Raw genomic sequence first — 13,315 nt, forward strand, 5'->3', positions numbered from 1 at the left:
AGGAAATGTGATGGGATATGTCTAACCTTTACAAACACTTCAGCTGTTCAACCTAAAACATACTAAATGTAATGTCCCTGTTTACAATGCCAAATGTCTAAATCCTTTTTAACCATCTATAGTGGCCTCCTACTTACACAAGTAATGCACAAAACATATACAGTAGAGTCCAAAAGTAGGTCAAAGTAAATTTTGCCACATTTATTCTTAGGAGTATTTATGGCACTTTCTTTATGCCCATGAGTAAGGCTGGTTCTTCAGGGGTTTTTTTTTTCTTTACACAGCCAAACAGCAGGATGTAGCCCAACTTGACACAGTTTGGCAGATATAAAGACAACACTGCCACAGTCACTAATTACCCCAAACTGCTCTTGTGAACTCCAGTTACAAAGCATTGTTACCCATTGCAATTTCCTCATTTGATTTTGTTGGAAGTGTGACAGGAATGAGGCTGTGAAAGCAGTTGTTGCATCTTTAGTTCGCATTGTGTGAGAAATATCATAAATGTGTGTTTGGTGGAAGGGCACGTGTCGAAAGAGATGTGATGATCAGAGAGAGAGTGGGGAGGTGCGACAGACTGTGAGAAAAAGAGCTTTTCCTCCCGTCTCTCCATGTTAAACTTGAGCTCCTGTTGCGGCAGACCGGCTCAGAGCAGATTTACACACACAAACACACACCGAATCATTGAGTGCGTGCTGGCTCAATCAGGCATCTCTCCAATCTCTCTCATGCACACAGCCGCACACACACACACCTGCTACTATCACACACTCATTGAACATTCCAGATGGGGCGTTCATCCATCCATTGAAGGTGGGCGACTGCTGTTGAGGAATGAGCATTAGGGACCGTTCTCAGCTTTGTTTTTCTTCTTGAGTTTCATGAGTTTGTACACGTTAAACGTCTTGTTTTTGAACACTCGTGTGAAGAGTGTTGAATACGGAGGCATGTCAGTCTTAATGGCCTCACAAAAACGCGGGTGAGTTGCCGGGATGAGGTCCGGCTCGTTTTCACCTGGGCCGTCCATGATCTGTAATAAAAACACATACACAAATCAGTTTTGAAACGTTGCTTCTTTTCCAATAAGCTGATATTTCTCTACAGTGAAAAATACGGGGGATATTCTCAGATGAAGAAGAGTCTCAGAAGCCTTCTTTTAAAGAAGGCTTCTTTATCTTTCAAATCTTAGAGAAATTGTGCCCTGAGGTTTTTTAAACATTTACTTTGAGATATATTCCCAAATTAACAGAAAGGCCTTGAAATGCTGCTGTGAGATCATTTAAGCACCCAGAGATAGAAAGAACTGCCACCCATGGGAGAGATCAGAGGGAAATCGAAAAAAGAAAAAGAAATAAATAAAAATATCCCACACAACACATGGCTGTTTCTGGGCCATCGTTATTACATTTACACTCCTTCTTTGGTAGTTCTGTCTGCAATTAGCAAGCTTTAATTAAACCAGATAGGTTTAATCAAGGTTAACATAACATAGGCACACAGAACATGTTACAAGAGTGAATCTTATACAAACTGCTGGAGGCAGACTAAGGAAAGGAATCAGGCTTCATCAAACGAGAAAGCGAGTGAGGCTCTTTCACTGGCTGCTCGAAGTCGGATCAGAGGAGCAAGTGAGGCAAACTTCTGTGAGATCTTTCAAAGGCATGGCATTCACCTCAGACACATGAATGACAACTGCTGTCAAGCTATTTTCAGCTGGAGCTTTTTGCCAGGATGTGGGGGAGATTTTTTTTTTCTTCTTTTTTTAAAGCTGACGTGTGCACAGACATTACACAAAGTGCTGCAGCTTAGAAGTAGGACATTTTGGTTTTATCAGATATTGTGCACAACTGTAATCAACTACAAAAGAACAATCAAGCTACCCAAGCAAAAAAATAAAAAATAACTTGCGCTAGATTGCGCACAGGGTGAAACAGTATTTAACAACAATGAACTGTGGGTGAGTGAGAACAAGATGATGTGACAAAATGAAAAAATGTAAGAATCAACTTTACACAAAACAGTTATAGAAATTGAAAACACCTCAGAGAGCTGAAGAGATTTCTAATATAAAAATAATCAGTACCAGTGAGCTTAGCATCTAGCCCAAATTATATTTGTTTATAGCCACGTGAAGGATTCAGTAAAATGCAAAGTTGTTCGTTTTAGCTGTGGAAAAAGTCTCTGGTTCTTGCAGAGAAACTTTCATTTAAATGGAACGAGTGTGGTGTGTGTGTGTGTGGGCATGAACTGGAGATGCTGTGTGTGACCTACATGTCCGTTTGCCAGGTCGAGCAGGTCCCTCAGCCTACAACCACGGCGGTGTCTGCGCTCGTAGCAGATGCTGTCCTCCAGTACAATGTAGTCCGCTCCAACTGAACAGAGAACTTTATGAACCTCCTCAGCAGACTGACGCGCATAGATCTGATATACCTGCAGGGAACGAAAAGGGCAAAGATGGGATAAAGATACATATTAGGTGCTGTAGCTTAGAGGTTAAAGGCTGCAGATGTTTGTGTGGTAAGAATGTACTGCAAGGTGCTCCAGGAAAAAGTCTCTAAATGAAGGATAACAGGACATCAAAGTAGTTTGGAGTTTTGAATGACAAACTATGATGAAAATCTATTGACCTTTTCTTCAATGGCTAAAAACGAGAATAAAATGTTAGGCAGGGAGATTCAATCAAAACTAAGGCCATGTCCACATGTACACGGGTCTTTTTTATAAACAGAGTTTTTCCTTCTTCCGTTTTAAAAAAAATCTCCGTCCACATGAAAAGGCAAACGCATGCTATGAAGCACTGTTAAGAGCATGCCAAACCAACAGGTGGCGATATAATCTCAACCGTAAAGCCATGTTGGCCAATCAGAAACCTGAAAAAGTTTCCAGTAGGCGGAGATAACAGTGCAGGCTCTGACGTCACAAGCCAAAAACTACGATTTGAAAATCGAAAAAAGATTTGAAAATCTTCACCCTGGCAGGTGAAGCCGCGTAGAAAAAAACTGCGGTTTTAAAAATAACCGCGTTCGTGTGGAAATGGGCCTAATATCCTGTATGGTAGGGAGGTTAGATACGCACCTTCGAATTGTAAAGTACTAATCTACTTGGCGGGAAAAAGTCAGCAGACACTTGCAGAATGTCTCATTAAATGAACAACAATTTCAATGTTTCAGAGAAAGAAAAGAGCAGAGTAGACATGGATAAATTTGAAAAACTGTGACAACTCGAAAGTGAACTTAACGGTCTTAAATGAACATAAACAGTTGGGAGAATATCAGATGGGTATCAGTATATTGGACCTGTGCATTAGGTCCTAAAGTGACAGCAGTCTAATACACCTGCTACTGTCTGTGTCCTTAATTTTACGGAAAGAAGACCATGTTCTGGTTTCTTTAGGAAAAGTGATTTTATTTCATTTAAGATGTCACAGCAATTAAATCTAGCTATGTATTGCATGTTCAACAGATGTTTTCTGCAGAACCTATAATGAGTTCGAAATTTTTGAGAAATGCTTAATGCATTAACTAAACTAATGCATTGATTTAGTTAATATAATTAAAACCGTTAGATCTTATGATATTTAGCTAGACTAAAACTAGATTAAAACTAAAACAAGCCACTGAAAAGTGGTGTTTTAATCTAAAGACTATGACTAAAAATAAGTCAAAATTTGCTGTCAGAATTAACACTGATTTGGATGAACACTGGTTTGGCACATGCTAATTATGTCACTGTTGGAAAGGCCAGGCTGCAGAAATACCACTGATGCACTGTAAGGCATTAAACATTTGTGCATAAAAAGAAGGCATTTAAACAGTCATTTTTTTGCTGTTGTTATAATAGATCAAGCAGAAACAGCAAGCAGAAAAAATGTTAGAGTAGTGCGTACACAGTTTCACATACCATTAAATATATGTTTACAGTATTTCAATTAATGGAGCAATATGGCAGCTTAATTGAGGACGCTATGTTAAGGTTTGACATTTCCGTATATATCACATGGAGATGCAGTTCAACGTGGCAGAAAGGCTGCAGTAAACTCAGTGGAAGAGTTTTCATGCCCTTTTTATTAGCAGATGTCAACAGACTATCACAACTAAAACTCATTTTCTCATGAGCCACAGATGCATACTATACAGAGAAGAGAACAGAACACTCTGATGAAATCCATGGCAAACGACCAAACAACATTACTGTTACAAGAATCACCAACCTAAGAAGCCTCACAAGAACACTGGACGATGAATTATGGATTCAAAATATATTTGCTGATATGATGCATAGGTATTTATGGACAATTTTCCTTGACAAAATGTAAATAAATATAAAACATTATTTTGTATGGATATAAAAAAAAATCATTGCAGTGCATTTATGTTGCATTTTCTCAAATGAGGCAATAAGCACCTCATCACCTCAGTCTGATGAGAAAATAATCAACATTGCAAATATAAAATATTATGCAATATGAACTACAATAATGTTCAATGCAATATGCACTTTGCCTCCTTGAGCTCACTGTTTCAGGAAAGCTGCCACCTCTTGCTGTGACTGACTGATCACAATGACTTTCTGTCAACGCGTTAATGCCCACCTCTCATGCTTGTGATAGGTCCACCAATCATCATAAATCGGTATAATTGGTGGAAATGAATGGACTAATTACAAGTACACATCTCACCAACTCAGATATTATCACTTTATCATCACGCCATATGTGAATTGAAAACAGTGAAGCACGATCATGACAGAGCCAGTTATTAACTAGCATTCAGCTTAGTTAAATTAAAGCAGCATACTACTCTCAACTCTTTCATTTAAAACTCAGTTTAATTTAAATCTCCACAGTAAGAATTTAAAAAAACGCACACAGTATGCTTATTATGGTATTGTTGTTATTAGCGGTGTGTAGCAAAGCCAGTATTTCTGTATGTGTTGCACGAGCAAAATTATTTGTATTTATATTCAGAAAAAACAAATGTGGGTGATTACATTGTACGTTTGCCCAAACTATATGAAAACCAATTTAATGTAATCCCTGTGCCTTTCAAAGTTAGCATATACCAAATATGCCATCTTATGAATCATGCAATTACTTTTATTACAAAACATCTGTAAATAAAATTTCATTAAAAGAATAACACCAAATTGTAAATAAACTGAATATTTTTTGGTAAAGAACTTTGATGTCATTTGTATGTGGGACGGGTACGACATTTTCACACCACTTCACAACCATGACTTTTGAAAGCCATTAAATAAATAGCTTGTGGAGCCTATGCACAACACACAGAAAAAGCATTTCCAATTCAGTGGTGAACACAGTTTTTCGGCCAGTTTTTTTTTTCCATAAGTATTTTTCCCATTCATTTTCCCCATTAGGATTTTTTAAAAATGTCTTCTTTAAAGAGTTATAAGCCACGAACCAAACAAACCATCTTTGAGGAGAATCACAACATTACCAAACTTCAATTTGAAGTAAAAGGTCTCTGAAAATCAGATAAAGAGACAAAGGTACAATAACTACAATCCCATGAAGCACTGCGAATGTCAAATTAAACAATGGAGAAATATAAAACTATTTATTTAAAGATGTTTTAGAGAGACTTTGCGCACTCATTATTGTGTTGTTTTCACTATTGTAATTTTAGTTATCTAAAATCCCATCTGTCATCCAAGAAGAATACAGAATAACTGCATCTAACAAGTTCAGTAAATTGTTGAACTCCAATAGTTGTTATTTTTGAAGCAATATGAAACTTGTGAAAAAAATGCATACAAATTGATTAAAGTTTTCTTGACTTTAATATAAACATGCACAAGTATTATAGAATTGGTTACTTTATAGTTCTTTATTAAAGTGTAAGGTAAATTTGTTAAGGTGCATCTAACTGGGAAACAGCGTAAACATCAAACTGAACTGGTACATGAATTTATATTTTGCTATGATAAAACTCAAATGCAGAGGGGACTTCTTCAAGCCTCTTCATTTTAAAGTCCTCACACACACCCTTGCAACCTCTCGGCATGTCTCCATTTGGAGAACCTCTGCTTGAATGTACTGATTTGATGGGTAATTTGGGTCTTTCTGGTTAGATCAATTCTCATCAATTCTCTGAATGAAGGAGGAACAGTAGAGCGGGAGTCTGGCCTTCCACCAACTGTTCAGATCCATATTTTCTTGCTCTACTCTCATGAACAAACGAGAGGGGGAACACACCGTCATCTGATCATCAGAAATCCTCTGACTTTGACCACCTCAACATTCTGCCTCGCAAACTCAAGCATTGAACCTCTGCTACAGACAAATGTCCCATAATGAAGCCAAAAGGAAACATTACGGTTTTTTTTTTCAGACAGAAATAGAAAAGACAGCCAACACAATCAGAATTACAGCTCAGACAAGTCAGTGTACATTACACATTTTAATGAGGATATTTTTTATAGATAAGTACCATATATCAGAGCAGTGCTGTGGAGTTTATTTCACTTCATAAAGACACCCACTGATGTGTCAACTCCCAACCACCTCAATGAGAAACCTAATTAAATTAATTATGCTAAAAGTCACACTTCTGCTGATGAGGCCAAGTATATAACACCGCATATGCCATTAAGAAAACCCTTAAAGAGGATTTATGAACCATTTCTCATGATCTTCTTGATACGGCCCATTTGTAAGCTCATTGAGATTATCAGCTGATTTAAGGTACACACTTTTAGACTCCAATGCATGCATTTCGTCTAACAGTATCTAAAGAGTTTTCAGTGTTAGTGTTAGTTTCTGACTGATTTATTGCTGCTTCATTTATTTCAATTAACATAATAGGGCATGATTGCAAAAGAGAAGATTTCATTCTTTCTTCATATGCTTCTGAGAAGTTTTTCATTTTATATAATGTAGACTATATGTTCAGCTCTGAAACAAAATATCATTGTGTATTTTTTATGTAAATAATATTCATTAAATAAAATATATGTGTATACTTTGTGACTGCTGCACAATTTTAAACCAATACACCCTTGTTTGCTGCTTGTGTCTTCAAAAAAACTTCTCCAGACTAGTGTTGTTTGCAGCATTTTAGTATTGACACCAAATAAACAAAAAACACGTTCCGAAAGGCGAGTCGATTTTTGTCCCAGGAGAACTGGAGTTCCTAGATATAGTAGAACTTGGATTGAATTCTGATTCATGCAAATCAATCCTGAGACTCTTACCTGTCTGGTCCTCTCTCTCAGTGCCTGGTCCTCATAGTGTGGATGGTTTGTCAATACTCTCCCTGTGCACAGCTTAATTCCAGCCAACAGCTGCATGCTGCCTGCAAACACGGCCCGTTTGGGTGTCTTCAATCTGTCAAGAAAAAAAAAAGGATAAAACATGAGAGAGCTCTGTTACATACACTTCTCAAGTTTCACAAATATTTCAGGACAGGCAATTGCACAAGGGGGCTGGGTGTGTAGTGGTGGCATTTATGAGAAAAGCGAAACCTGCAGACATTTATTTCAGGTGAAGGTAGAAATGTGAAATGGTTCAGTGAGGAGGGACGCAGTCATTTGTACATTCCCATCACCCATTTCTGAAACGCAGAAGCTTTGAAGTCTACTTCAGGCTTAAAAGGCACTCTGTCTGTCTGGATGAGAACTGTCTCCTGTCATTTTATATATGTGCATGGCATGGAGGAAAGTGCTGAAGCTGTATGTTATTTGAATAGTCTGACGGATGTTTCAGAGACCATCTGTTTATCAAAACATACCCTTTCAAAATCAGCTTCAACATTTTACACAACATTCTATTCCTGAGTATTAGTATCTACACCACACATAAGCCTCTGGGAGGAAAACACACGTTCCATAACTTTTGTTGTTGATGGTATTTTGGGGCAAATTTTGTATTGGTAAAAGCATCCAAATTTGCCAGATTCCAGCATGAGCAGATTGCGTGACATCCCCTCATCCTCAAAAACCATCAACAAAACTGCACAAGCTAAAGAAAAAAAGTATTCAAAATACTAAATATATTTGCAACTAGAATAATAATTTGTGCTCCCCACAATGTCTATTATGGAAATAAAGAGACATTTAGAAACCAAACAAACATTACGTCTGTTAGGGAGCTGTACACTTTAAATCATAATTGAAAAAATAATTATGTAATTTCACAAATAAGTATTTAGTAATAGTTACCATGAAAAAAACCCTAATTAATAGTAAATCAAAACATAGTTCACAGTATTATCAATACATTTAACTTTTTAATTGTAGGGGCTTTTTCCCCCACAAAAAGCAATTTTGGAACGATGTTGGGTCGTCGTCACTTGATGTCTGACCCAACGTAATCTGGGTCCCGAAGCAAAACGAGTTAAAACAACCACTGATTAAAAAAAGCAGCCTCAGGCACTCAAAACTCCCACCCCATGTCTGTTCAATTTGTTTAGGCAATAAAACGAAATATTGTCACAGACGTCTTTCTTCAAGGTCGAGTTCAGCTCAAGCTGGTAAAGACAAAGTGTCTGTGCTTGTGAAGGTTATAGAGGATTTGGTGGTTTAATCTCTGTCCAGTCTGGAATGAGTTGGATTAAATATTGGATGCATTGAAGAAATGTTTCATTACAGAGGTTAGGAGCAAGTGTGGTCAGTATGGGTCAACCATGAACGTGGACCTTCACAGGACAACCTTGCTCCAAGTTCAATAACTGCCACACACATAGACAAAATCCAAAATTAACTCTACGAAGCCCCACATCGGGTACACACCCTGCTCCATATCTGGTCAGCTCGTAAAGACATTAACAATGGGGACAGACTCACAAACACACACTCACATAGGGTGATTAACAGCTATTTTCAATCTAAAGTTTACTAAAGCAATGAAGCAGCAAAGAAAGAAAGAAAAATGGCTCCAATTTCAGTGGGCTCAAAGGATGTGGCATGACCTTCACCTCAAAGACAAACTTAACGTCTGCTCACATATACCTATGAATGCATCCATGAAAAAGATTGCAAGAGACGGAGGTTCTTCCAATAACAGGGTTCAGGAGCAGCCCTTCTGATGCTAGAATGGAAAGTGGACTGGAAAATAAGGAAATATCAGACTACTGTGGAAAAACTTTGAAGAAAGGGCAGCCCTCAGAGTACAGTAAACACAGTATTGCTAGATAGACAGACAGACAGAGATACCAACATAAAATCCAACTGAATTTATAGTTTTCATCAGCATCTTTGTCTTGTCTTCCAACATAAATGTCTATAGAGATATTTCCAGATCTTGTTTTGTTCTAGTGTACTGATGTGTTGTCTAAACCTAGAGAGGTTCTGCTTCAAACAAGTGAACTACACTAAAGGCATAGCATTGAAACTGGATACATACACAACAAAATATGTATGTACTCATTTTAGGTTGAGGGCTGGATCGGAGAAAATGTCCCCTTGTGTGGGCTGAATTACCTATTGTTAAACCCTAGTTTGCTCACAATTACATTAATATTAACCATGCAAACTACAATATAATTTACAAAAAAATCTAGAAAAACTTTTTTTAAAGATGATGCTAGGTTATTTTAGGTGTGTGCAATATTGACACAAAATATATATATATTTTTTTTTGGCGGCAAGTACCCATCTTAAAGGGACTTCACCTAAAAATGAAAATTCTGTCATTAATTACTCACCCTCGTGTTGCTCCAAACCCATAAGACCTTCGTTCATCTTCGGAACACAAAAAATACTGTAAAGTTACGAAGCTACGAGAATACATTTTTGCGCGAAGAAAACAAAAATAACGACTTTATTCCACATTTTCGTCTCTACTGCGTCACTTGTGGACGCACGTTCACGACAGTACCATGACGCAAGCGTGTGGCAGCGCCAGCGCTGACCCAGATCCGGCGTGATGACGTCCTTACGTCAGATCTGGGTCAGCGCCGCCACACGCTCGCGTCATGATACTGTCGTTCTTCGCGCAAAAAAGTATTCTCGCAGCTTCGTAACTTTTACAGTTGAACCACTGATGTCACACGGACTACTTTGTCAATCATCTTGGTACTTTTCTGGACCTTGAACATGGTAGTTACCTTGCTGTCTATGGGAGGTTCAAAGAGCCCTCATATTTCATCAACAATATCTTAAATTCTGTTCCGAAGATGAACGAAGGTCTTACGGGTTTCGAACAACACTAGGGTGAGTAATTAATGGCAGACTTTTCATTTTTGGGTGAACTAACCCTTTAATGAGTGATCCATTGACTCATTTGTAGCGTCTGGAACACTCCAACACACAATATATATTTTGTTAGCTAGATTTCACAAATACTTTGTAACACCCCAGGACGCCGAACAAGACCCTGGTTTCATGGTAACCCGATACATTTACAACCTTGTGGAATGCGAGCCGGCTCTCATTCTGCTTTCTCCAGAAACAAGGGGTACAAATGCACAGGAGAAATGGACTGTTCTACTAATTAATTCATAGGAAAACCTTCTTTGAATGAACACCCATTTTCTTCAGGCCAGTGTGTATATTATTGCTGTGTTGTATTTAATCTGTTGTATTTCAAAAGAGTTATTCAAAACGGCTGATTCATTTAGAAACTAAGCTAGTGATTGTCTTCATGATTGGGCCACTGAATCATTGACTCAAATGATTTATTCAAACCCACAGATTCATTCAGTAGCAATACACAGTGCTGCTCTGAGACACACAATTGGTTTACTCCAGCTTTGTTAAAAACCTTTTCTTGCCAAAACAGAGATAAACATTGTGACTAAAATGTAACACACTTAATACTAGCATCTTTTTTGATCTGTTGTATAAAATCAATCAATTTGCAATCACGCTGACATTCGAAAAGCAACACTCTTGTTATAGTTTACAAACTTATAGAATTGTACAGTAAGAAAGTTATTTCCTTTAACCAGGAAATTAACGTTCTTAGAATTGACAAGACGGTTGACCCTGAGTGGTCAGCTAAATATCTACAGTGGATCTAAAATATTAATAATTAATCATAATTAGTTATGGTTAATTATTCATATTTCCCCATGAGCTGATTCGCTACACATTCATCATTCAAAAGAGTTATTCAAAACGGCTGATTCATTTAGAAACTAAGCTAGTGATTGTCTTCATGATTGGGCCACTGAATCATTGACTCAAATGATTTATTCAAAAACACAGATTCATTCAGTAGCAATACACAGTGCTGCTCTGAGACACACAATTGGTTTACTCCAGCTTTGTTAAAAACCTTTTCTTGCCAAAACAGAGATAAACATTGTGACTAAAATGTAACACACTTAATACTAGCATCTTTTTTGATCTGTTGTATAAAATCAATCAATTTGCAATCACGCTGACATTCGAAAAGCAACACTCTTGTTATAGTTAGATATTACTTACCTCTCATGACATAAATATTAAAAACAAAAACTCTTACAGGACATTTTTGCCTCCATATCTTTAATTATCTTATAACTGTATTCTGATAGCCTTCACCTGGCACTGAAAAATTCTCATGATGTGTTTTTGTTTGTTTTGCAAAGTTACAAAATGTCAGCTCGTACATAATTAAAACAACAGTTATGATATTAGTAAACAATAAATATCGCACACCCCTAGCTCATTTACTTTTTCCATGCTAAGCTGTCCAGTGCGTCGCAGTGTCGTTTAATATTGCACACATTTACCGCAGCCATGGGTTGTGATTAAACATACCTGTCGGTGTTGAGATCACAGAACCTTTCTTTCCATTTCTCCTTATATAGCCTATCCGCCCTTCCAGGTCAAATGTCTTCTTTTGGACATGTTTAAAATCACAAGTAACTTGCCACACAAGCATCAGCTAACACAGCTATAATCATATTATTATCGTGCTGCTCGAGATTCTGGGACCGCTGTAAAACATGCGTGTGTTAGGTGTCCCGAGGCTTAGCATTAACGCAAATAAATGAGCAATTTGTTCCACTTTGAATTCAAAATAAAATATTGTAGCGAATACACTTTATTTAATTTTCAAAATAATGTTTTATTGATTATTTTACAGTATTGCTCAAATTATCCCGCAGGCCGGATTGGACACCTTTATGGGCCGTATTCGGCCTGCGGGCCTTATGTTTGACACCCCTATATTACAGTAAAGCTCAAATAGGATGTGTTTCTGATTGGTTTATGCGTTTCTGTCGGCTACATGAACATATAAATTTGCTTTCTCACATCATTAGCTTTAAATACGCAACTTTTGTTTTTTTTCCCACCTTGTTTTAACTGCTTTAGGTGCTACAAATGTTAGCCTCTCAGCCTTGCAAAAATATGGCTATTCTCCAATAATGCAGCATCTAGTCAACAAATTAATGGCTTTATAATGATATGAAAACAAACGTCAAAACAAACAGCATGTGTTGTCAGTGATTCCGCCTCTAGAGGCCATTCTGGTACCGCATAATGATAGCAAACCTTCAGCTGCCCCACCAAGGGACCCATCCCGGTAAAACTATCAGTATGGATTTTTGGCGATAACCGATTGTTCCAGTAATCGGCTATTGGTGCTGATTAACTGGCAAAACCAATGAATCAGTCGACCTCTAAATGGTACAATATTGCCCTCATTTTGAGGCAGTCGTTTGACAATACTGATAGGAAAATCTTAAAATAGCATAAACGTATGTCTTTACGTTTCCCCAGTAGAAAAGGCATGTTTCCTCAAATAAAGCTCAATGTTCACCAACTATAAAAAATGCATATTCAGAAACTGTTTAAAATGTGATAGTATAATTTTACCTGAATAAGTTCATGTTAAATGTAAAGTTAAAGTAATGTGAATGCGAATTAATCCATCAAAATGTTTAAATGTATTGAATCAGGTTAACTGAAAATGCATAATTCTGTAATAAATAAATAAATTAGGGCTGTCATCGTTAACGCATGCGATTAATTTTACAATCCTTAATGCATTCAAATAATTTTACGCAATTAACGTAAAATTACTAAAGCACAATTTATATTCTAACCCTTTAACCCAATTTTGCTTCTCTGCTTGCGATTAGATAATTTTAAGTCGCTAAACTCCGGGAAAGTTTTCAGTCCAATGATCCAGTAAGCGAATGCATTCAAACAATCCGTCCAAAACAGCGCTAATATAAAGGACACCAGGCTGATTACATCAGAGATTGCAGAGAGAACAGAGACTCGCGTTGCGTTTTAAGTGAATTATTCATTCCAGTGTGTTTCGCTTTAAAACACGAGTTCTGTCATGTTCTGTGATTGTCTCTGAATCCCACCGCTGTATGGCCAGATGAGACACAAACTACGTTTTCTCGACTGGATA

At 37.4% G+C, this 13,315-nt stretch overlaps 1 protein-coding gene across 1 annotated transcript; it reads right to left on the reverse strand.

The window, feature by feature from the left end:
- Positions 1-180: 180 nt before the first annotated feature.
- On the reverse strand, positions 181-7,861 carry LOC107570131 (probable C-mannosyltransferase DPY19L3). The gene is made up of 3 exons (XM_016256330.1): positions 7,216-7,861; positions 2,272-2,430; positions 181-1,030 (listed from the first exon to the last, which is right to left on the reverse strand). The coding sequence occupies exons 1-3, from the start codon at positions 7,375-7,377 to the stop codon at positions 842-844; spliced, it is 510 nt and encodes a 169-aa protein (XP_016111816.1). The 5' UTR covers positions 7,378-7,861; the 3' UTR covers positions 181-841.
- Positions 7,862-13,315: the final 5,454 nt, after the last annotated feature.

This window comes from Sinocyclocheilus grahami, unplaced genomic scaffold (genome assembly GCF_001515645.1).
Source record: "Sinocyclocheilus grahami isolate Dianchi unplaced genomic scaffold, SAMN03320097.WGS_v1.1 scaffold1419.1, whole genome shotgun sequence".
Lineage (NCBI taxonomy): Eukaryota > Metazoa > Chordata > Actinopteri > Cypriniformes > Cyprinidae > Sinocyclocheilus > Sinocyclocheilus grahami.

Excerpts from the sequence above, each read along its gene's own strand:
- LOC107570131 (XM_016256330.1), bottom strand. The coding sequence starts at position 7,377 with ATGTTTTATCCTTTTTTTTTTCTTGACAGATTGAAGACACCCAAACGG. Across the intron at positions 2,431-7,215 it reads TGAGAGAGAGGACCAGACAG|GTATATCAGATCTATGCGCG; the intron begins GTAAGAGTCTCA and ends CGTTCCCTGCAG. Across the intron at positions 1,031-2,271 it reads TCGACCTGGCAAACGGACAT|ATCATGGACGGCCCAGGTGA; the intron begins GTAGGTCACACA and ends TTTTTATTACAG.